The sequence below is a fragment of the Podarcis pityusensis genome (genome assembly GCF_964106645.2).
Source record: "Podarcis pityusensis genome assembly, chromosome: 1".
Classification (NCBI taxonomy): domain Eukaryota; kingdom Metazoa; phylum Chordata; class Lepidosauria; order Squamata; family Lacertidae; genus Podarcis; species Podarcis pityusensis.
This window is the reverse complement of record NC_138028.1, coordinates 120,107,216-120,132,137: the sequence shown is the minus strand read 5'-3', so window position 1 is coordinate 120,132,137 and position 24,922 is coordinate 120,107,216. Positions and strand designations below refer to the sequence as shown.

The following is a 24,922-nucleotide window of genomic DNA, read 5'->3' as shown; positions in this document are numbered from 1 at the left end:
AAACAATTAAAAAAAATCTTAGAGTTTTAAGACACATGAAAAACTTAAAACAAATCCTTATTTCCTGATGAATAGCCTTTGGACTATAATGTAACTTAAATAGAAAACTATCTTTAGAATTTTTTTTCGTCCAGATGCATTTAAATAAAAAAAAAAATCTAATTTAAATCGAAAAATTCCGATTTTTAAATTTATTTATTTTTTTAAATCTTTGATTTTTATCCACCCTGGTGACTGTAATCCCATTTGCTGCCTAGTTTATATCTCTGTGTTTCTAACACAGATTTAAAAGAAGAATATTCTATAATAATAGAGGCAATTGCTGGTAAAGTGGGGTCTAAACCATTTAAATGAGCCCTAGTGCTTAAATGATTTGTAATGCTCTGATTACAGGTGACGAAAATGGCCGAAAATGGAGACAGCGAAAACATGTCTGACTTGGAAAGGAAGGTCTGCCAACAGATTGAGGTACGAATATTGAGACTAGCATAGCATTAATGCAAAACGCCCGTTATAAACTTTGTGTCTTGGTTGAGTACTTAAAATGAGGATTCCTCACAGCTTAGAACTGTTTTATTCCTGGTATCAGCCTGATGTTTTGGAATAGGACTCGTCATCTGCACAGCTTTGCTGGCCGATCGCTGATAAAGTACAATACTTCTTAAGCTGAACAGACTTTTGTAAAAACAAAGATTAAAAACAGCCTTGAAAAGTCAGGCAAGGAGCTATAAAGGGTTCTGCAGCTGCAGAAATTCTCCGTTTGTTCTGATGACGCATGAGACGAGACGCAGTTCAGGAGACTGAGATGCAGTCCAGAATTGAATTGTCAGAACAATTTTAAGCATCCACAAATTGTGACCAGTGTCACAGTTGCCTTTGCGGGGGGGGGGGGGGGGTTAACTCAATAATGTAGCTTCATCTGTGCTGATATTTTTCATACATCAAGCTTCTGGCAAGCAATTTGTAATACAGTGGTGCCTCGCAAGACGAAAAGAATCCGTTCCGCGAGTCTCTTCGTCTTGCGGTTTTTTCGTCTTGCGAAGCAAGCCCATTAGCGGTTTAGCGGATTAGCGCTATTAGCGGATTAGCGGCCTTAGCGGATCAGCTGATAAGCAGCTTAGTGGCTTAACGGATCAGCTGTTAAGCGGCTTAGCGGATCAGCTGATAAGCGGCTTAGTGGCTTAACGGATCAGCTGTTAAGCGGCTTAGCGGATCAGCTGATAAGCGGCTTAGCAATCAGCTGTTTAGCGGCTTAGCGGATTAGCTGATAAGCGGTTTAGCGGCTTGGGAAAGGGGGGGGGTGAAGGAAAAAAACCCCGCAGGCACTCGCAAGACATTTTCGTCTTGCGAAGCAAGCCCATAGGAAATTCGTTTTGCGAAGCACCTCCAAAACGGAAAACCCTTTCGTCTAGCGGGTTTTCCGTCTTGCGAGGCATTCGTCTTGCGGGGCACCACTGTATAAAACCATTGAGGGAACGACGTTAAGGCATTTTAAAATATTGAAGAGAAACCTGGACGTTTTTCACCTGGCGCTCAGAAATGTGTGCCGTAAATTCCGATGACGCTCTGAAGAAAGCCTTCTGGAAGCTCCCGTGCATGGAAACTGATTTCTTGGTGCTAAATGAAGCAGTAGGTTGTGTTTGGCTTCTAATATTTGTGTTGCTCTTCATACTTGCGTCATAGTACTATTTTGGCGACCACAACTTGCCACGGGACAAGTTCCTCCAGGAGAAGATCAAGCTAGACGATGGCTGGGTGACTTTGGAAACGTTAATCAAATTCAACAGGTAAATCTATGGGTGCTTATTCAAAGTTAACTTAAAGGAAGGGGAAGTGGTGACGGGGGTTTTGTTGAGTCCTAGGAGTCCTGCCAGGGACGTGGGTGGCGCTGTGGGTTAAACCACAGAGCCTAGGACTTGCCGATCAAAATGTTGGCGGTTCGAATCCCCGCGATGGGGTGAGCTCCCGTTGCTCGGTCCCTGCTCCTGCCAACCTAGCAGTTTGAAAGCATGTCAAAGTGCAATTAGATAAATAGGTACCGCTCTGGCGGGAAGGTAAACGGCGTTTCTGTGTGCTGCTCTGGTTCGCCAGAAGCGGCTTAGTCATGCTGGCCACATGACCCGGAAGCTGTACGCCGGCTCCCTCGGCCAATAAAGCGAGATGAGCGATGCAACCCCAGAGTTGGTCATGACTGGACCTAATGGTCAGGGGTCCCTTTACTTTTACCTTTATGAGTCCTGCCTCCCTCATCTTCTCCCCTGTGCTGCATCCTATGTTGTCCAGCAAGGCTTTAAGGCAGACCTCTTCAACCTCGGCCCTCCAGATGTTTTGAGACTACAATTCCCATCATCCCTGACCACTGGTCCTGCTAGCTAGGGATCATGGGAGTTGTAGGCCAAAAACATCTGGAGCACCCTTTCTCAACCTGTGGGTCCCCAGACGTTGTTGGACTACAACTCCCATCACCCCTAGCTAGCAAGGCCAGAGCTCAGGGATGATGGGAGTTGTAGTCCAACAACGTCTGGGGACCCACAGGTTGAGAACTGCTCATCTGGAGGGCCGAGGTTGAGGAAGCCTGCTTTAAGGGGTTGTAGGTGAGGAGAAAACTATAGGTTGAGGAGTAAAACTATTTCTATGAGCTTCTTACATAACCTTACTACGGCATCCAAGCCAGTATGTTCAGTAGAACGTAATGGTTTCAGTTTTAAGGATTTGTGCAGCCTTCATGTTATCTGAATGCAATGCAAGCAGTATTTTATATTTTTTATGAATTTAGTACAAATCCAATAAAAGCCACATTATCACAGTACCCAATCACAATCCAATTAAAAACAGAGCCAATTATTCAAAACCCGAATTAACAATTTGAGGTGACTTCTGTGCACTGGGTTTCAGGATACGAGGTTCTTATTTCTTCCTGCTTTCATAATCTTCATTAATCCATTTACAGCAGTTCCGATCTTAATCTTTTGTTTAACAGCCACTGGTTTCTTGACTTTCATTTGTAGTTGCAAATTTATTAACTTTCGTTTCTGCAAAAGGAGTTTGTGTCCAATACATTTCCTGTGTGAGATACTCATTTTCCCTCTATTTCTTCATTTTTCCTGATGTAATCCAATCATAAAGGGCACCTATGCTTCCACATTTTCGCTCAGGTTGTATTTAGAGGAGACTTAATATAATTGATCTTTTTTTTAAAAAAAAAAGACGAAAACAAATAACCTCTTTTTACCCACCTTTCTATCTTCCTTCCTAGGTTAAATCGCCTCACAAAAGACTTTGATGTAATAGTGGGGGCATTGAAAAAATCAACGACTGAGCTGATGGAAATTAGCGAAGACAAAGCTAAAGTCCGAAGATCTCCAAACAAACCTTTGCCGGAAGTGACGGAGCAATATAAGAACGCGGTTAAAAGCAGATCTGTGTATATTGTAAGTGGGAACAATAATGTGTTTTAATGCAACTGGATTTCAAACGTTCTAGTTTGGGAGACCCCAGTCCTGTATGAAAATTTCTTTGCCATTACCGAGGACACCCTGAGTGTTGCAAAGGATTCTGGGAAGCATATTGTAGGCCCTGGGCTTCCCTAGGCTCAGTGAATTGAAAATGCACTCTTCCCCAGGGAAGATCTACAGTGGTACCTTGATTGTCAAGCTTAATCTCTTCTGGAAGTTCATTCAAAAACCAAAGCGTTCCAAAACCAAGGCGCACTTTCTCATAGAAAGTAATGCAAAATGGATTAATCCGTTCGAGATTTCTAAAAACAACCCTTGAAACAGCAATTTAACATGAATTTTACTATTTTAACGAGACCACTGATCCATAAAACGAAAGCAATAAACAGTGTACTGCAGTCACACAATCAAGCCATCAGTAGCTGAACTGGGTTCCACACAGTCAGAAAAACAAAACAAAAAGAGCCGCAAAAATGCAAAATAAATAGCAAAAACAGACAGACCTCAGCTTAACACTCAAAATGGAAGTGTGGCACTCAAGTCAGAAGCGTAACACTCAAAACGGAGCACATTCAGCTTCCGAAAAAAGTTCTCAAACCGGAACACTTACTTCCAGGTTTGCAATGTTTGGGTTCCAAGTTGTTTGAGTACCAAGGCGTTTGAGAACCAAGGTACCACTGTACTATGAAAATGATGAAGCTGAGCCTTCAGGGCCCCTAATCCCAGAGGAGCCTCAGAAACGACTTTAGCCCACAATGCTTAAAAAAAGCTGGGTCTAGTCAACGCAAGCTGAGTCGCACGACTCAAATTGATTATTTTTTGGTTGTATATATTTCAGGGTGGATTTGATTTACATCACATAAATTTAAATCATTATTTTCTTTTTACAGAAAGACTCATTCTTTCTGGTATAATCTTAATATTTACAACCAAATGAAGTTTTCATTTTTGGAATAATAAATTTTCAGAGCAGTTTTTGCAGTTGTATCAAAAATGGCTGATTTGGTTATACTATTAGAAATACAGAGATTATTGTGAGGTTTAATAAGTTAACTGTTTATATTTGGACAGCTGTCCTGCTGTACTTTATTGGAAGGAGAAAAATAATCATTTCCTTAATAATGATTTAAACAATTTATTTAACTAAAACAATAACATGTTTGTTAACTGATGTGGTTAAACATTAAAAAAACACACACCTTAGACTGAGTTTTAGCACACAGGAAAAACTTAAAACAAATCCTTATTTCTTGATGAATAGTCTTTGGACTGCAATGTAACTTAAATAGAAAACGATATTTAGAAAGATTTCCCCCCGAAAAGCATTTTATTTTAAAAATCCGATTTGAATTAAAAAAAACCTCTGATTTAAATAAAAAAATCAGTTTTTTATTTTTAAAAAAAATCATTGATTTTTATCCATTGTGCCCCATATTATGTTGCCTGGTAATGAGCAGTTTAGCTTAAGTTGGCTAATTCTGCTTGACATTCAATTTTTGCTCCTCATGAGGGAGGCTCTCAAATATCGTTCTTTACTGCTACCCATCCTGCTTATGGGTATTGTTCACAAACAAGACTACGCCCGTGTAAATACCCTAAACGTCCCCATATAGGTGTTTGCATAAATGTGTCTCTGAATATGAAGTCACTGACCGAATCCTCGATTTTCAGAAAGGTTTTCCACAGGATGCAACCCTTGATGATATCAAGGAATGGCTAGACTGTAAAGGAAAAGTTGAAAACATTCAGATGCGGAAAACCATTCAGAAAATGTTCAAGGTAACTCCTTATCGTCAAAGCTCTTTTCAATTATTATTTTTTCCTGTGGGAATATTTCACCGATCTAAATTAAAACACCTCCTTTCTTACCTCCTTCAGGGATCAGTATTTGCAGTTTTTGACAGCGTCGAATCTGCCAAACAGTTCGTTGACACTCCAAACCAAAAATACAAGGACACAGAGCTTATTGTACTTTTCAGGTGAGTTATGTACTTGATATCGTAATGCTTTGGACTTATAGATTGTTACTAGTCACCCAGTGTGTAACTATTAGTATTCAAAGCCCTTAACAACATGGGACCAGTTTACCTGCAAGATCGCCTTGCCCATATATGCCCACTTGACCTCTTTGATTTGCGGAGCTGGCGCAGAATACCTGATCCACATTTGTCAAAAGTTGGATCTCTTAGTGTAATGGCATCTAAACTTTAGAACTCCTTACCTGTTGACACCAGGCAGGCCTTTTCCCTGTACCCATTTTGGCGCCCGCTAAAAACACTCTTGTTTATACGAGCTTATCCAGGTATGTAGAGTATTGCGAGTTTTAATCTGTTTTTAGTTTATTGCTGATTTTATTTTTATTTTTTTAAAAAAACTTTAAATGGTTGTACTTAACCAATTTATTGGTTTTATTCTTTTTGCAAACTGCAAACTACTGAGAGCCAGCAGACAGCAAAATACATTAGTATCAGAAGAGAGCAGCAAAAGAGTCAGATAGGAAGATGATTGCGTGACTGGCCTTTTACAGGCACCCACAGAGTCATGCCCATCTACCTGGTCACACTCGGGGACGATGCTCTAGACAGGTGTGACAGGAAGTCCTCCTGGCTGGAGTAACACCCCCCCTGTCTGTGTCCACTCTGGGCAAACAGGAAGTGTTGTACTTGACTGCTTATGTTACATCTCACACCAAGTTGTAAAGGCAAGCTTTGAGAGCCTTGGCGAAGGAGCCTACGATCAAGGCTGGAGTGGACTTTTGCTTGTAAGTCTCTTGGCAGACGCTTTTGGGTGTGCTGCGCTCTAGTCCATTACACCAAGTGCTAGAAAATGGGTCTAGGGGGGTCTTCTGCCTGCCTGCCCTCTAGCATCATAGAATCGTAGAACTGGGAGGAATCTTAGCTATAAAGCATCTATGACAGATGGCCATCCAACCCTCCAAGGAAGGAGAGTCCACAACCTCCCGATGGAGATCTTTCCACTGGCAATGGTAGCGATTTCTTGCAGTCTGAGGAACAAAGCACAGTGGGGAGAAGAGTCTCATCGTGCTTTGAGGGGGAAACAGATGGCCAGTTTTAATAAGAGCTGATTATTTTTTTCTTGAACCAAAGCCAGTTTTTCTGTCAACGCTAATTGGTCACCATTGTCTATAGCAGTACCAAGGCAGCGATTAGCTTGCTTCAAAGAACAGCCAGGCATCTTAAGGGTGGCTTTCATATTCCTTTCCGTTGCATAGAGTACCCCTAAATTGGCTCGCTTAATTGAATTATATATTCCGTGCAGGGATGATTACTTTGCGAAGAAGAACGACGAGAAAAAAAGGAACAGATTGGAAGCGAAAGCAAAGGCCAAGCAGTAAGCGGAGACTTTTTCACCTCACAATTATCATCTCCTCTTTGTTTGCCAGCAGTGCGCTCTGCTTAACTTCGCAACCCTTTTTCTTATTTTTTTTCGTCGCAGGGAGAAAGAGGAGAAACAGAAGCAAGCGGAAGATGCGGAAATGGTACATGCCCCTTGATTTCACTGACAAAACTGTGTAATCCACAGTGCCTCGGCTTCCCCTGTGTAATTTAGAAGGATAAGGTGGAAGAATAAAGACTTGGAAAGCAATTAGCTAAGACCAGCTTGAGTCTTCTCTCCTGGACCTGATAAGAACAATAAAACAAACAGGAAATTTCCCCCTGGGTTCTCCAAAACACACGACGCTGTTTAGTAATTAAAGGTAAAGGGACCCCTGACCATTAGGTCCAGTCGTGGCCGACTCTGGGGTTGCGGCGCTCATCTCGCTTTACTGGCCGAGGGAGCCGGCGTACAGCTTCCGGGTCATGTGGCCAGCATGACTAAGCCGCTTCTGGAGAACCAGAGCAGCGCACGGAAACGCTGTTTACCTTCCTGCCGGAGTGGTACCTATTTATCTACTTGCACTTTGACGTGCTTTTGAACTGCTAGGTTGGCAGCAGCAGGGACCGAGCAACGGGAGCTCACCCCGTACGCACTTGATTTCTTACATATATTGGGACTGAGCCAGTAGTCGGCCCCAACATCCGTTTTCAGTGCGAAGGCTCAATCCTAGAGCATATGAAGTAAGTAGGAAATGCCCCTGAGCAGGTACAGAGTGCATTTTTGTCCCAGATATGAGTAACTGGCTGTGGACTGGGACTAGCTGTAAGGAGGGTTTGCACAGGAACCTGAACCTTGACAACATTTCTTCTGCTGATAATTCCCTGTATGGGACAGCTGCATATGCCTTCATTGCAGAGGGTTGGACTAGATGATTCTCAGGGTCCCTTCCAACTCTACAATTCTCTGATTCTTCTAGAAATTAAATCCGGAGTGCCTCATTTATAAGGGCTGTTTGCCTAGTGCTGCTGGAGATACAGGAGACCTAGAAAGCAGTTCTGCTCCTTTTTATGTCATTAGGTCAGCCTTGTATTTAACACCTTGCGGGGTAGACAAAAATCACCTGGAATTTCATTCCGACAAAGGGGCTGGCTGGAGGAGAAAGGGCCTTCTCTTTCAGTCCACTTGGTAGAAGGGTTTTTTTTTTTTTAATTTAAAAAGCTAGTCAGCATTTTCATGCTAGTCACAAACTTAATCAGCCAAGGCTACATTTAGGCCATACAGTGGAAAAGGCTGTTCTGACCCAGATGGGAGAGCATTGTCATGGAAAGGTTTGTAAGAGTTGTGTGGATAAGGCTAAAGGCAACAGTACTGTTTGGTTTCAAGCTTCTTCCAAAATAGTCTTTCGGAGACTTAAAACTCAATTGCCAAAGTGTGTCTGGGATTGTAATACCCCCCCCCCCTTTGGGGGGATAATAATTTTTACTAATTTTCAATTACAACCCAATAATAGCCTCATTATAACAATGCCAAATTATAATACAATGGATAATAACAATCATTGAGATGCCAAATTATACAATTTAGATGGCCCTCTACGTGCTAGAATTGGTTTAGTGATTTACTTTGTTTCTGTGCTCCAGAATCTTACAAATTTCAATTACGCTCCAATCAGACTGGAGTGTAATAGTCCTCCTCATACCAGTGTCCTGTGCTAAAGTAGCTTTCCTGGAAGAAGCAGGGCACCCCCTCCCCATTCCAGATTTAATGTGACCATGGGTACCTTTGTGTACATGGGTTGGGGGAGGGAGATGAGCAATGCCAAATAAATTCACATTCTTGAAGTTGTGGTTGGAAGACTTTGAGCGTATTGGTTTTGTGATGGTACCACCATATACTGCAGGAAGGTGTGATCCAGGGTACTCTGGTCTTAACCGAGGTTAGATCGCTGGAGCATGCTTGGGAAACTGAACCTTAGAGTAAAGCAGCACATAGCTTGAAGCATGCAACTCAAAATGCGACGGCTATCAGGAGCCACCAGCAGCCCTATGCAGCCAACAGCACTGAAGGAATGTCCCAATTCAGGCGTTCTCTTTCATGACATCATAATCACATGGTGGAAGGGGGTGGAGCTGTGTTGGTTGGGGAATGGGTCCTCCCAAAGTGTGGGTGGCGGTGGGGGGGTGCAGGGCCATGGAGCCAGCTGAGGAGTGTGGAGGTACAGTGCTGTGGCCCCCCACCCTTCCGCCTTGTGATTATGGTAGCATGAGAATCTCTGAATGGGGCCATTTTAACAGCCAGGAACTTGGGAACTCGCTAATGGTCTTATCTACAAGCTTGATCCCCCACCCATCCACCTTGGAACGTTCCAAGTTTGTGTACATCTCATTGCCCAAGTGCTGGGAAGCTTTAAAACCCATCTCTTGCTTGAAGTCTTGTTCAATCCTGCTGGGGTATAAATGTCTGTCCTGTCTAATGGAATCTTTTCCCTCCCCTTTTGTAAATGAAAGAAATCTCTGGAGGAGAAGCAAGGCTGCTTGCTGAAGTTCTTTGGAGACCTGGAAGATCAGACTTGCCGAGAAGACCTCCATGCCCTCTTCTCTGGCCATGGCGAAATTAAATGGATAGACTTTGTCAGAGGTGCCAAAGAGGTCAGACCCGGGGCGCTGATGCAACAAAATGGGGCAACGTTTTCAGGTTTTGCCGCGCTCGCTGCCCGATACGACGGTGGTTCTCTTCAAAATGTATACACCAGGGACGTCCAACTCCCCAGAGACTGCGATCTACTCACAGAATAAAAATCTGGCAGTGATCCAGCCCTTCAGGTCAAAGTTGTGGAGCTTTTCTTAGGGAGGAAAGACAAAGTTGTGGAGCTTTTTTTAAGAGGGGGAGGTAAAAAAATGTTGAGCTTTCTTTAGGGGAGAAAGGAAAAAGTCGCTCACCAAAAGATTGCTCAGTAAACAATCAGCCTCACAGAAAAAACTCCGTCTTCCGTTCTAGCGATCATGCGCAAATGGAAGAGGGGGCGAGGCCAGGTGCTTTTTTCCCTTAGCAAAGGAAAACAAGCCAGCAAGTCGACCTTAACCTCCCAGGGATCGACCAGTAGATCGCAGTTGATCGGTTGGACATCCCTGGTATATACAATCTATTACTGAAAATCAGAATGGAAAACTTGGCAGAAACATTTGATTCCTCCTATCCAAGGCACACTCGTAAAAACAGGAAGCATAAATTTCATTCTTGCTTGCTAGACAGAATGCTGTGATTACTTCGCTGTATTCTTCTAAGCGGCAAATTAATAGGTAGAGGTAAAACTCTGCATTGTGGTGAATAACTAACAATGGGTTTCAACCCTAGGAGACCTGTGGCCTGCCTTAAAATGTTCTGCACTCCCGCCAGCCCCAGCTGGTGGTCACAAGTGATGGAGGTTGTAGTCCGAACAGCACCTAAAGGGTGTCTGCTTTTCCCATCCCTCCCTTAAACAAATTGGGTGGTATTTCAACTAAGATTTACTCAAAGTACACCCATTGAAATTAATGAGCGTGACCAAGTTAGGTCCATAAATTTCAATGGTTCAACTCTTGAGTAATACCTCCCATGATTTGCCACACGAGCGATGTCCCAGGAACCAGAGCTAGTATAAAACACCCCAGGAAACTCTGGCAGCTACTAGCTGAAGGAGCCACAGCTAGCTTTGGAAGGACTGCTTTATGCTCATAAGCTACTGGAACTGGTTGATTCCCCTCTGTAGTCTGCTATAGCATCTTCGCCTGGGAAAGAGAGAATAGCTAAAGGGCAGAGTTGTGGGTAGTGACCCATGTGCTGCTTTAGGAAGATAGAAAACAGTATTGTCTCTATTGACCGGTAGCAGTTATCTGGGATTTCAGACAGAAATTTCTCCCGGCCCTAGCTGGAGATGGCAGGGATTAAACCTGGGACCTTCTGTGGGCAAAATCGATGCTCCAGCACCAAGCCACTGTTCTTTGGGTCATAAGTTTATCCTGTCCGGCTTAGGCCTCAAATGAAAAGAACAGCAACTAATGCCAGTACAGTCGTACCTTGGAAGCCGAGCACCTTTGAACTTGAATGTTCTGGCTCCCAAAGGATTGAAAACCAGAAGTGATTGTTCCAGTTTTCGAACGATTTTCAGAAGCCAAATGTCCGGCGCGGCTTCCGATTGGCTGCAGGAAGCTCCTGCAGCCAATCGGAAGCCACGCCTTGGTTTTCGAACTGTTCTGGGAGTCAAACGGACTCCTGGAACAGATTAAATTAAAAAACCAAGGTACGACTGTGGTACCTCTGGTTATGTACTTAATTCGTTCCAGAGGTCCGTTCTTAACCTGAAACCGTTCTTAACCTGAGGTACTTTAGCTAATGGGGCCTGCTGCACCACTAGCATTCAATTTCAGCTCTCATGCTGAGGTAAAGTTCTTAACCCGAGGTACTACTTCCTTGTTAGCAGAGTTTGTAACCCAAGGTGTTTGTAACCCGAGGCACCACTGTAGTAGCTTATCTCAATTTTTCACAATAATAAACACATGCTTTTTCATAAAAGCACCAGTTTTACGCCAGGTGCATAATGACTTTCAGATATGGAGACACCGATGAGCACAATATAAAACAGAGTAAAACTGTAATGTAATACAGTGCTACCTCAGGTTACATACGCTTCAGGTTACAGACTCCACTAACCCAGAAATAGTGCTTCAGGTTAAGAACTTTGCTTCAGGATGAGAACAGAAATCGTGCTCCGGCGGCAGCAGGAGGCCCCATTAGCTAAAGTGGTGCTTCAGGTTAAGAACAGTTTCAGGTTAAGTACGGACCTCCGGAACAAATTAAGTACTTAACCTGAGGCACCACTGTAATTATATAAGTACCTAATACCACTTAACCTCTGTCCGAGTTGTATTGCATGTGGCCAATACAGACCTAATACCGCAAATACCGCTTGTGTTTGTGCACACCTATACGATGTCAGGATTTATTTGCATAGTTGTTCAAGGCTTTGACCTTTTTAAAAGAGCTATGGTCTTGTATCTGTGCACTGTGTTCGTGCCACACCCCAGTAGAACCATTCTTGCATCAGCTACTACGTGCACACACACATTATATGCCACCACATGCCCCGATATCTGTGAGCTATCGTGATAGATGAGTCTGCACATGGTGTGAATTTGGTGCTTTTCTGAAGAAGTGCATGACATGCCAGCTATGTTGCTGCAGCGCTAAAAACGAAATAGGAGTACTTAACAGTGGGCTGCCTTAAGAGGGCTCAGATGAGTGATCAGTTATGTTCCTGGGCAACTGGTGTCAAATACAGTCATACCTCATGTTATGGCCACTTCAGGTTACGTGTTTTTGGGTTGTGGACCACGAGAAACCTGGAAGTACCGGAATAGGTTACTTTCGGGTTTCACCGCTCACGCATGTGCAGAAGCGCCAAATCGCACCTGCGCAGATGCAGCGCTTCAGGATGCGAACGCTGCGGGTTGCAGACGTGCCTCCATCACGGATTATATCCGCAACCTGGGGTTCTACTGTAAACTGTTCCAACAAACCTAGTTTAGGCCGGGGCCTCGTGGGAGTGCTTGGTCTGCGTGGTCCTTACCGCTGCATCCGTTACGACTCGGTGGCAAATTTTAGGTATCGAATCGCCACTTTGGCCGTCTCTTCTGACCACAGGGAAGCCATAGAAAGAAAATGTCTGAGCGAACGGTTGTGTATTGAGATAACAAACTTGTGTTTCTGCACACAGGGAATCATCCTGTTCAAGAGCAGCGCCAAAGAAGCGCTGGATAAAGCCCAGGCGGCAAATGATGGGAGCCTGCAGCTGCGAGGCAGAGAGGTGACGTGGGACGTCTTGGAAGGAGACATGGCGAGAGAAGCGCTCAAGAAAATCATGGAGGGGCAGCAAGAACTGTTGAACAAAAAGAAAGGAAAAGGTGACGTTTTGCCTTGATTTTGTCTTCTTCTTTCATTTAGTTTACCTTCTTGGAAGCCTTATTATGTGGATAGCCGGTGTTGAGCAAAGCAGTGGGCTGCTCTTCTCAAGTAGGGTCCTGGTCTGGGGATCTGCAGAGCAAACATTTCTGGACTCTTCGGTAGCTCACAGAAGCTATGTAAGGACACAAAGATGAGTCTGGCTGGATCAGACCAGGGAGCTATCTTGTCCAGAAATGGTTTAATGCAGTGGTGGACCAGTTGCCTTTGGGAAACCTGCAAGCCAGACATGAGGCCTAGGCCAGTGCCAGAATAGCTCACTTGGTAGAGCATGACTCTCTTGATCTCAGGGTTGTGTGTTTGAGCTTCATGTTGGGCAAAGCATACCTGCATTGCAATGGGTTGGTCTAGGTGACTCCTGTGGTCCTGATTCTAGGAATGCTGGAAGAGCAGCAGTGGGGGTGGGGCTTTGGAGGGGACTGCAAAACTGGTGGTGAACTGGACTGTGCAGCAGAGGGGAAAGCCTGTGAAATAAGATCATGCTGGGGCAGTGAGAGCGCGCTGGGGATGTAATCCGAATTCTGCAACTGATTCGCACACCTCATTGCTCGTGGTTGGATGGGCAGACTAACTCTCAGCACCGTGCGTGGAGGGGATGCACGAGTTCTGCTGGCGGGGTTTGATCTATGAAGGCTCACCCGCACATACCAGCAAAATGCTTGGGGAGCGCTGCACATGAATATGCTTTGCTGAAGGGTCCAGGGTTCAAGTTCTGGGCAAGGCAGGGCAAAAGTGGAAAACCGCTGCCTGTCAACATTTGGCTTAGATAGTTGAGGTTGCAGTTTTCTTATCCTCTTGAGATGCGTTGCAGGAAGCCCCTAAAGCTGAATTTTAAGCGGCCTAAGACGTGCCTATTTTTGCCTAACAGGCCGCAAAGGTAAAGGAAAAGGTGGCAAGGGACCTCAAGGTGCGCAGGACAGGAAAGTGAAATTCCAAGGCAAGAAAACGAAGTTTGAGAGTGAAGATGAAGAAGAGGGGGAAGACGAAAGTGCGACAGGTGAGCACTTTCCTTTATTAGAACAAGATTCTGAATGCATGCATTGGGTTTAGTATCACATACTCTTAATACTGGCTGGGGTTTTTCCTGGTATCAAATGCACCTTCCCACTGCAGAATAAAAGGGCTAGGTAAGGAATAAGCCTCAGCAACTCAAGTCTCACATACTTTAGGTTGAATGTCTTTGCAGAATGGTTTACCCAGAACAGGCAAAAATAGTGCTGTGCAACAGAGGCTCCAGCCAACCTGATCTTTCAAGGAGCCTTGGCAGGGCAAGTAATAAAAAGGCAGTGTTAATCTCCACGAAAAAGCCAGAAGGCCAGTAAGATTGGTTGGCAACTCATAGCTCAACGCCAAAATACATTCCCAGCACACTGAGCTGTGTTTACCATCCAGCTTGTTCAGGCTTTTGCTGCTGGGGGGAAATGGCTGATCAGTCAAAATAGGCTCGGAGGCCTCTGTTACTTCAAAATAGTCACTTTACAGCTGAATCTGTTTCACCTTGAACAGCTTCAGGTCCAAGGGGAGAATGGCTGTCTGAGGGTCACAAGCATTCCTCGATATTCTTCCATCCAAATACGTAGCGTAAGCATTTGATGTTGTTCTGAGAGAGGCACCAAGGACGGTTGCACAAAAAGTTTCAGTAATACTTGCTTTATTGGCAGAGGTATGGATCTGGCTGTTTTATAGATCAAATACTGAGTTAACTCTTGGACGTTTTTAGGGGCGGCGAGTCCAAAGAAAAGACCACTGGAAGAGGCTGAGAAGGAAGAGCCTGCCCGCAAACAGCTGAAGACAGAAAATGGAGCTGGAGATACAGAATAGTACTCCAAAAAAAGCATTGAGGGTTTTGCTTTAAAGAAACAAATGATTTGTTTTCAATCATTCCTCCGTTCATCCTGTTTTCTGCAAGAGAATCTAATAAAATCGACTTCGATGTCCACCTGCAAAAAGGGGATAGAAGAAAGAGTTACATTTCACGTTATTTCTTTGGGATTTTTTCTTTTTAAAAAACATACCCTTTTATAATAGCTATTTGAGTGAAATCGAACTGTGTTGTCCCTCTTAACATAAATGGGACTTCCCTTTCCTCTATTCTCCCCTTACAACCCCCTGCATGCCCCCCCAAATATGCTCTGGAGGATTGGGGCAGGGACTGTGGCCTGGATAAAAGCGTAAATTGTTTGTTATACAACGCACCAGGAGTTGCCAACTCTTTGTAGGCCACACACACTAATTACAGCAACCTTTTCTATTAGCTACAACCGAATGTTCTTTTCGAGCCTAATTTCAGCACTGGGGAAAGGCAGGGCAGCCGTGGGAAAGGCTTCTGCAGGAAAAGCTCTGCCCATGGGCACCACCTCCGTAACCCCTGGGCCAAAGGGGAAAGGCTCAAGAAAACTGAACCACCTTCATTCAAAACTATGTACAAAAGTTGTATTTAGTAGATACCAAATAAACTTAACGTGCTTCAGTGTTGGAATTCAATGAATTATATTGCATTAGGTTTCAGAAGTGGAACAACAGGTGTACCACCGTCTTGAGTTTGATGGGAAAGGTGGGCTTAAATAAAGCAAAATGTGTACAGTTACCCGACTTGAGTGATTCGATTCTGAACTGCATTGCCAATGCTTCTGTTAAATAGCTACCTTTGAATTTCATTTGCTTTTCCTGTTTACCACAACAATGGGAGTTGGGTTGTGTGTGATCAACCTGGTGTCTGTAAAAGCCTTTCTTGGCATCCCTCAAGCAACCAGGGGCACCTGTGATTTAAGTTGGTTTATCTTGCTTTGCCACATGGGATTTTTTTTTTTTTTTAGATGGGGAGGGTCAAGGAAGAGGAAAGTGCCATTTTTCTCCCCACCAGCCACATAGAGCCCCTTAGAGGGCCTTTTTTTTTCCCAAAATGGGGGGAGAGGAGAGAAGGAACAAGGGCCACCTTGCTTGCTCAGTTATTGCTTGCCTGCCAGCAGGGAGTTGCTTAGTACTGCAGAGGGCCTTTAAAAAAAAAACTGAGTGGGGATAACCCTGTACAGTGGTACCTCAGGTTAAGTACTTAATTCGTTCAGGAGGTCCGTTCTTAACCTGAAGCACCACTTTAGCTAATAGGGCCTCCTGCTGCTGCTGCGCCGCAGGAGCACGATTTCTGTTCTCATCCTGAAGCAAAGTTCTTAACCCAAGGTAGTATTTCTGGGTTAGCGGAGTCTGTAACCTGAAGCACCACTGTATATGTGAGAAAGATTGGGGGTGGGTTGCCTGTGAGAAAATAGGTGGGTGTATCCACCTTGTATATTTTTGATTCTACTTGAATATGGTGCTTTCTAGCAACAGCACTTGCGTGTGAAAAATTATGGTGTAATCCAATTATGGTGTAATCCATAATGTGGACCAGCAGGACACTGATGACTTCATGCTCTGTTAGTAAACAGAGGCTTAGTGTAATGTTTACCTGGATCTCTGCTGGCCAACACTTAGGTTGTACCACCTGCTTGTATCACCACCAGTTTGTTTAGGGGGATGTGTACCTGTACGGTGGTACTTTGGTTCTCAAACTTAGTCTGTTCCAAAACCAAAGCGTTCCAAAACCAAGGCACGCTTTCCCATAGAAGGTAATGCAAAACGGATTAATCCATTTCAGACTTTTAAAAACAACCCCTAAAGCAGCAATTTAACATGAATTTTACTATCTAACGAGACCACTGATCATTAAAATGAAAGCAATAATCAATGTACTGTACTATAAAATAAATAAGACAGTATTGTAGATGATAAAAATTGTTTGGATTGGGGGCTTTTATCCATTTCCGCAGTGTCACAATCAATCAGCAGCTGAACTGGGGTTCCACACAGTCACAAAAACAAATTAACTGAAAAAGCCTCAAAAATGCAAAATAAATAGCAAAAACAAAAACAATTGTTCAAAAACCGGAACACTTACTTCCGGGTTTTCAGCATTTGAGAACCAAGGTACCACTGTATACATAATCATGTTCAAAACAGGTTTCATGTTATACGTTAGAGTTAAGTGGCTTCTAGGGCTGAGCCATTCTTAAGGTCTCTGCTCCCACAGAGTTGATTCTCGGGATCCTGATTTCTGTTCCTGGATCGACCTTTAGTGCCTGAACAGTTCAGTCACAGAATACACAGAGCTCCTTGCCTAAAAGGTTTTCATACGTGGTCCTAAGCCCATGCTTCAGTTAAAACTACCAAGTTCCTATATTCACTCCGGCTCAAGAGTGATTTAATACTTGCCGATTTCTTCTTGTGAAACTTGAATGAGGCTGGTAGGTCGTATCTCAGTTCTGAAAACAAAATGAGTAAACACATTAAGCTGTAATGGATGGTATCAGGCAATTATGTCTCTGGATGTAAACAGCAAAAGCATTAGGGAATAATGATGCGAAAGCAGGTTAACTGGAATCAGGAAGAAAACACAAGTTTCCATGGACTAAATGCATTTTAGATACACAGCCTGTTTTTCCAGGGCCATCAGTTGCTGTATGATAAGGATTCTGGGAGAGGGAGGCAAGGCAGGTGAAGGCGACAAAGCCTGAACTAGATGAAAAATGCACTTGCCACAAAGGAGGACCATCTACCATCTGCTGCCCTCGAGGAAGGTTGTTGCAGGCTTGTTACGCATGCTGCATTTTTTTTTTTAAAAAAAGCATTATGATATTTGTAATCTGTCTTAGAAGAATCCATCCTAGTGTTTCCCAGACGGTGGGTCGCCAGCTGTTTTTGGACTACAATTCCCATCATGCCTGACCACTGGTCTTGCTAGCGAGGGATGATGGGAGTTGTAGTCCAGAAATAGCAGGAGATAAGGCAGGATATAAATTAAAATAAAATGGATATTGGAGGTCAGGGACGTTATTTGTCTAAGGTTTGGATGGGGGGGGCACATTATCGGACAAGCAGTAAATCACCTGATCGACTTCTAAAATGCAATTTAAAAGATTTTTTAAAATTGTCTGCTCTCATTTAACCATACTTATTTCCCCTAATAGCCAAGTTCTCAGGGCAACTCAACCGGAAAAAGCAAAACTGGCTCCTACATCGTATGTAATCAAGTCAGCATCGTTATAGCTCTTACAAAATGACTTTTGGAAGCAGCTCTTTTGAGTTTCATTTTTTAGGCACTATAAGACAACCCAAATACGGTCAAACCTTGGTTCCCGAACGCCTCCATTTTGGAACGTTTTGGCTCCCGAATGCCGAAAACCCAGAAGTAAGTGATCTGGCTTTCAAAGATTTTTCAGAAGCCGAACATCTGACGCGGCTTCCGCTTGAGTGCAGGAAGCTCCTGCAGCCAATTGGAAGCCGCGCCTCAGTTGTCAAAACATTTCGGAAGCCGAACGGGTTTTTGTAACAGATTACGTTCAACCACCGAGGTTTGACTGTATTAGGCATAATCTGTGTTTCATTTTTTTTATTAAATTCAAGTTGTTCTTCCTCACAGCAGTCTCCCATCTAGCCCAAACCTTCAGCAAGAGGAACCATGTGCCTTTAAGGCTGATCTAAACAGTCAGCTCTTACCTGCTAAAACTTCCATTTTCACATTCCATTCATCTGCTTTCTTCTGGATATGCTAAGCATGGAAGAAATGCAAGGTGTTTAGTGGTCACCTCGGCAATCGGCAGAAGCATGCCTTATCTTTTGAACTGACGCAACAGTTGCGATAGGACTGCTTCCATCGTGACCAAAGGGTAAGAATCCTAAACACTGACTTGTAATGTAGCTGATCGTGAAATTATGTTCCAAAGTGTGATCTTTGTATCGCTAGAGCTCCTATAAGTTCTGACCCACTCAGTTCCTGTAATATAGGTGGAAAGAAGACAAACTTGACTGAGATGTACCTGTCGGGTCGAAGTCTTGTGCAAGGAATATACGGCTGTCCTTGCCAACTGCAATGCTGTCTTGAGAAAAGCCATATCCATGCCTAGGAAATTAAAGATGGTTGTTACGTTTCACTTCGCCTATTGAATGAGCCAAAGCAAAACTTGTTTTACTGAAACGGGTAGCAGGCTAGCAATCTTGAAAGGTGCGATGACAAACATTAAACTGATTTTAAGCTTTGTCCGTCAGCATTAAGTGAAACTTGGTAACTTTGGGAAAAAATGTTTTGTTTAATTTGGAAGCCAAATGTGTCTCTTGTTTTCAGCATTGAAAACAATGTGTTTTCAGCATTGAAAGCCTAATTAAACAGTATATTTGAATATTCAGTTTCCCTGCCCAAGAAGAGTAAATATTTTAGCTACCTGTTCCTGTCTAACATCATGCTTTTAGTTACAACCTTAAACAAATTAGTGCCTCTTTCCACAAAAGATGACAGACCTTACTGACGAGTGGGAAGGAACAGAAGCGATGTGCCTAAACTTCAGTAAAACTTTTACCATTTTCAGATGACTTACTCCGCCCACCCAACCCCCCCCCCCAAAAACAGGGAAGGTTTTGCCCCCTATTAAATAAAGGTAAAGGGACCCCTGACCATTAGGTCCAGTTGTGACCGACTCTGGGGTTGTGGTGCTCATCATGCTTTATTGGCCGAGGGAGCCGGCGTACAGCTTCCGGGTCATGTGGCCAGCAGGACTAAGCCACTTCTGGCGAACCAGAGCAGCACACGGAAACGCCATTTACCTTCCCGCTGGAGTGGTACCTATTTATCTACTTGCACTTTGACGTGCTTTCGAACTGCTAGGTGGGCAGGAGCAGGGACCGAGCAACGGGAGCTCACTCCGTCCCGGGGATTCAAACTGCCGACCTTCTGATCGGCAAGTCCTAGGCTCTGTGGTTTAACCCACAGCGCCACCCGCGTCCCTTTTAGATGCCCCCTATTAGATGGCTACAATATGCTGGATAAAATAGCATATGCTTGGAAATATTAACAAGCAGAACATCACAAGCATCCATCTTAAATCTAGTGCTAAATGTAGAAAGAAAGTGAACACTTTTGAAGAACAGAAGGAATTGGGTTTGCACAACCTGGGAGGAGAGCAAAACAGGATTGGTGACATGAGTCTTCCAATATATAGAAGATGCATGAGGACAAATCCTTATTAACACCACACATGCAGCCTAAAAAAATGGCACTAGACTTTAGAAATCGCCACTCTTACACCCAAAAGTAAGTACTGAAAGAAATTGCCAAGAAGTGTAATTACAAAACCTTTAGTTTGTAAAGCTAGTTGCTTTATCACTGGAAATAAGGCTGCATCATTACCAACCTTTATTGTGCTTCGTTCCAAAGGGAGGATTCATAATGACTGTATCAAAGGTTTTTGGCATTCTGTCAGACAAAGAACACACATTGCACTGGACCAAATCAATATTTCTCAGCTCAAATTCTTCAGCATTCTTGCTAAATACTTCCAAGGCATCAGCATCTATGTCAAATCCTATACATAACCTGGAAAAGGGGAAAATGAAAAACAGCAATTACAGTTACGAATATTTCTAGTTAGAGGTAGGTAGCCGTGCCGGTCTGCCGTAGTCGAAACAAAATGAAAAAATTCCTTGCAGTAGCACCTTAGAGACCAACTAAGTTTGTTATTGGTATGAGCTTTCGTGTGCATGCACACTTATCTGAAGTGGTATCTGAAGAAGTGTGCATGCACATGAAAGCTCATACCAATAACAAACTCAGGTGGTCTGTAAGGTGCTACTGGACGGATTTTTTTTTATTTTGTTTCAGTTACAAATATGTTGATGTTATTCCTGGTATAGATAAAAGGTAAAGGTAAAGGACCCCTGGACAGTTAAGTCCAGTCAAAGGCGACTATGGGGTTGCAGTGCTCATCTCGCCTTCAGGCCAAAGGAGCCGGTGTTTGTCCACAGACAGTTTTCTGGGTCATGTGGCCAGCATGACTAAACCACTTCTGGCGCACAGAGGACCGTGACAAGTGCCAGAGCGCACGGAAACGCCGTTTACCTTCCCGCTGCAGTGGTACCTATTTATCTACTTGCACTAGCGTGCTTTCAAACTGCTAGGTTGGCAGGAGCTGGAAGCTCACCCCGTGACAGGGATTCAAACTGCCGACTTTCTGATCAGCAAGCCCAAGAGGCTCAGTGGTTTAGACCACAGCGCCACCTGCGTCCCTATTCCTGGTATATGTGTACTGTGAAAGAATGCTCAATACTAGCCTTTTCTGTCGAAGGAAATAACGGATTTGTATTGAAGACTGGATGCATAAATGAATGATTACCAAGATGCAGACCAGTAGCGTGGTGTGACTTTTTTTTTTGTAGGGCTAGAAGTGCCAGCTTGCGAAAGCAATTGGGGAGGGGACGTCACGTACATGAGCATCGTGCCTCCCCCCCCCCCAAGCCGGGCTGATGCTTCCAGGGCTTTGAGGAGACGCCAGGGCTCTGAGAGGACCCTGGAGGCCTCTTGCCTCCTTCCAAAAGCTGGGCAGGCGGGAAGGCTCTTGGACCCATCAGAGCATCACACCTCCCTCCCTAGGCTGGGCAGAAGCTTCCTGGGCATTGGGAAGGTGGTGCCAGGGGAACATTTAAGGGACTAGACTAATCCCCCCAGTCCAATGACCGCACACCACTGATGCAGACAATAAAAAGACAATTTCCCCTGTTGCTATGTGACTTTGTTCTAGGAAGGCTAGCCAAACTATGCACCCTGCTCATTCAGACATTTAAACATACGAGTAATTACCCCTTACCCAACTAATGTGTCTTTAGGATGCTAATCTTCAAGTCACCTGAGCGACTCAAAAGTGGGTGTAAGGTTGCACATTTTATAAACCTCAATAAACTAAGAGTGTCAAATGTTTTCTTCATAGGAATGACTTTTGTGAATTCCTTCATGTGAAAGCTTGTAATACAGAAGAGTTACTCTATGGCAGGCAATCCAACTCTCCAGAGACTGCTATCTACTCCCAATATAATAAAACTGGCAGTGATCTACCCATTGTCATTGTCCATAGCTGTTGAGCTTTTTTTGGGGGGGGGGGGTGTCAGCTGAGTTGTTGTTGAGCTTATTTTAGGGGGAAAGATCAGAGCTGTTGAGCTTTTTTAAGGAAGGATTGCAGAAAACCGCTCACCCAGTGGTTCACAGCCTCCCTGCTTCTCCCACTGCCACCAATGCAGGGAACAAGAGCTTTCATAGCAGCAGTGGCAGCAGCGATGGTACATGGAGGCGAGGCGCATCGCGAGTGCTCAGGAGAGACCAGGCGATCAGGTTTTTTTACTTCCACAATTGACCTGGAGTTCCCATCATCCCTGACCACTGGTCCTGTTAGCTACGGAAGATGGGAGTTGCAGTCCCAAAACATCTGGAGGGTCAAGTTTGGCCATGCCTGGGTAAACTCTTCCCAGCTTGAAGCCATAGTGCAGCAATGTCCAACTGGTGGACTGCAATCGACAGGTATATTGCCGGAGTGCTCCAGGTCAATTGTGGAAGTAAAAAAAAACTGATAGCCTGGCTACGGATGATGGGAGTTGCAGTCCCAAAACATCTGGAGGGTCAAGTTTGGCCATGCCTGGTTTAAGCTCTGCAATAATGGCAGCATTCAGACATAGCATACGTCATGATTTCTTTAACTGTACCGTGCATAAACTATGCTCTGCCACAGCAGCTCGTTCCATAGTTAAGTGGCTAAATAAACCACAAGCTGTGTTAGTTACTCCTGATCACGTGCTTGTAGTATGCGTCTCTCCAAATTCCAATCTAGAGGTTTCCCAATTGTGTTATGTGTCAGAAATAAACCATGCTGGTTTGGATGTAACACTAAGCCAAGGATTGGTCTTAGTTTCCCCACTTGACTAGAGCAAAGTGGGAAAAGACATGAGCTTTGTGCACAGTCCAGTTAAACAAACCATACTCTGTGGCTCAGTGTGGCGTTTGAAGGCAGCCAGTGTATTTAGGGACACACGTTACAGTTGTACCTTGGTAGTCAAACGGCTTGACTCCTGAACAAATCGGCTCACCCAGAAGTGAGTGTTCAGGTTTTCGGAAGCCGAATGTCCGACGCGGCTTCTAATTGAGTGCAGGAAGCTCCTGCAGCCAGTCGGAAGCCGCGCCTTGGTTTTCGAACCATTTTGGAAGTCGAATGGATTAAATTTGAGAGCCAAGGTACCGCGGTATATTCAAAGCAACAAAGCATGGCTAGACTGCATCTCCACTCAGCAGTATATCCAATTTACGCCTGCAGTTTTCAAACCAATATGGATACAAGCCATTCCTCAGCAGGTCCCAGTTTCAATCCCCAGCATAAATAGGTGGGACTGAAATGTCCCCAGTCTGCAACTCTGGAGAACCACTGCAATTCACTCTATACTGAGCTAGAAGGACCAATGGTCTCACTCAGTACAGTGGTACCTCAGTTTAAGAACAGTCTAGTTTAAGAACAATTCGGTTTACAAACTCCGCAAAACCAGAAATAGTGTCTTGGTTTGAGAACTTTACCTCGGTCTAATAATGGAATCCGAATGGTGGACGGGCACCAGCAGTGGGAGGCCTCATTAGGAAAAGTGTGCCTTGGTTTAAGAATGGTTTTGGTTTAAGAACGGACTTCTGGAACGGATTAAGTTCGTAAACCAAGGTACCACTGTATTAGGGATTTCCTAATGCACATACATAATAGGTCCAGGTCCTTTAGTATAGGTCTAGATCAGGATGCTAGCCTTTAACGTAAAACCCTTTCTAAAAATTTACTAACTGCACTTTTATAGGTTGGTTGGCTTCATCAAGACTTTCTGGTTACACACTTTTATCATTTTTCAGAAATACAGTGGTGCCTCGCAAGACGAAATTAATCCGTTCCGCGAGTCTCTTCGTCTTGCGGTTTTTTCGTTTTGCGAAGCACGGCTATTAGCGTCTTAGCAGCTTAGCGACTATTAACGGCTTAGCGGCTATTAACGGCTTAGCAGCTTTAAGAAAAAGGAAACAAACTCGCAAGAACTCGCAAGACGTTTCGTCTTGCGAAGCAAGCCCATAGGGAAATTCGTCTTGTGGAACGACTCAAAAAACGGAAAACTCTTTCGTCTAGCGAGTTTTTCGTCTTGCGAGGCATTCGTCTTGCGGGGCACCACTGTACATCCAGTATCAGCACCCATTATGAGAAAGAAAGAAACACATTGCTGTAAGGAACCTACCCTGCTCCCAACATGGCACTTCCAACGCTCAACACACCACAACCGCACCCAAGATCTGCAACAGTCTTGTTTTCAATATCACCAAAAGTATTGTGAATTGTATAAAGCATACATGCTAGATGACAAAAACAAAGAAATACAGGTGACAGGTTCCGGGCAAATACAAAACCATACTGTAAGGCTGGAATGAATTGCAGGCCTCTAATCTATCCCCTTTTCACCAGCTGAACAGTTTCCTATTAAGTCCAAACACTCCCAGCCAATCAGCCAACTTTATAGTGGGCAAGGCAAGCTAAGAAGACTAAAGTAAATATATTTGCAAGACAGGTTGTAAAAAATCCAGGTGGCTCAAGCCAGTGATTAGCACAGAACAAGTCAAACAAGAACATGTTTCTGTTCATGACCCCAAAATATGGGAATTATCTTGGCAGCATGTTTTCTTCCACTAAATTGTTTCGAACATGGACTCTTGCTTTTCAGAGGAGTGCAAGAGCATAACAAAACAGTCATAATTCAATATTCACCATCAATTAGTAAGTTAAGCTCCAGGGATACAAATTAAGCTCTTGACTTCCTTGACAGCCCCAGGAGAAAAACATGTTTTATCCACAACTTAAAGCTTGTTAATGAGAATTTTTGCTGCCCACATGACTTAAATTTAATGCTAAATATACATGATTGCTATATACATCATCCACACCAACAACCATAGGTTCTAGAATGAGGCTGCTTTCTTGAATTAGCGTTCGCAGAATAGATTTATAGGGTTGCATCCAAGTCACAGTAAATCCATTTAAATCAAGAAATTTAAGTTAGTCATTATTAGCTTAACCCTTTTGTTTTCAATATGTCTCCTCTGAGTATGTTAGCCATACTGTTAAGAAATAGAAAAAATATTGAGATTTACCTGCAATATGTGGTCTTGTTGGATATTGCTCAAGCAGAAGTTTTGGATTCTCAAAATCATCAACTTGTTGAAGATTGCTCTCTAGTTCTTTAAGTTTTAACTTCTTCATGTTTAGTTTAAG

The 24,922-nt window shown here is 43.8% G+C and overlaps 2 protein-coding genes across 2 annotated transcripts in view; one reads left to right on the top strand and one right to left on the bottom strand.

The window, feature by feature from the left end:
- The window catches only part of SSB (small RNA binding exonuclease protection factor La), a 21,378-nt gene extending 6,000 nt beyond the window's left edge, over window positions 1-15,378 (top strand). The window contains exons 2-12 of the mRNA XM_080972051.1: window positions 394-468; window positions 1,684-1,787; window positions 3,257-3,431; window positions 5,127-5,234; window positions 5,334-5,434; window positions 6,735-6,806; window positions 6,912-6,954; window positions 9,302-9,442; window positions 12,547-12,733; window positions 13,660-13,788; window positions 14,512-15,378. Of these exons, the coding sequence (XP_080828177.1) occupies window positions 403-468; window positions 1,684-1,787; window positions 3,257-3,431; window positions 5,127-5,234; window positions 5,334-5,434; window positions 6,735-6,806; window positions 6,912-6,954; window positions 9,302-9,442; window positions 12,547-12,733; window positions 13,660-13,788; window positions 14,512-14,612 (1,227 nt within the window). The 5' untranslated portion in view covers window positions 394-402 and the 3' untranslated portion in view covers window positions 14,613-15,378. The remainder of the gene's footprint in view (window positions 1-393; window positions 469-1,683; window positions 1,788-3,256; window positions 3,432-5,126; window positions 5,235-5,333; window positions 5,435-6,734; window positions 6,807-6,911; window positions 6,955-9,301; window positions 9,443-12,546; window positions 12,734-13,659; window positions 13,789-14,511) is intronic.
- Window positions 14,426-24,922, bottom strand: METTL5 (methyltransferase 5, N6-adenosine). Its single transcript, XM_080972763.1, has 7 exons — window positions 24,802-24,922; window positions 23,895-24,009; window positions 20,012-20,193; window positions 18,644-18,726; window positions 18,324-18,375; window positions 17,040-17,089; window positions 14,426-14,731 (listed from the first exon to the last, which is right to left on the bottom strand). The coding sequence occupies exons 1-7, from the start codon at window positions 24,908-24,910 to the stop codon at window positions 14,666-14,668; spliced, it is 657 nt and encodes a 218-aa protein (XP_080828889.1). The 5' UTR covers window positions 24,911-24,922; the 3' UTR covers window positions 14,426-14,665.

Bases quoted from the DNA above. Each gene is read 5' to 3' on its own strand.
- METTL5 (XM_080972763.1), bottom strand. From the start codon at position 24,910: ATGAAGAAGTTAAAACTTAAAGAACTAGAGAGCAATCTTCAACAAGTT. The intron at 20,194-23,894 runs GTAGGTTCCTTA...CCCCTTTTCCAG, and splicing joins AGTGCCATGTTGGGAGCAGG to GTTATGTATAGGATTTGACA. The intron at 18,727-20,011 runs GTTGGTAATGAT...TTAATTTCCTAG, and splicing joins TGGAACGAAGCACAATAAAG to GCATGGATATGGCTTTTCTC.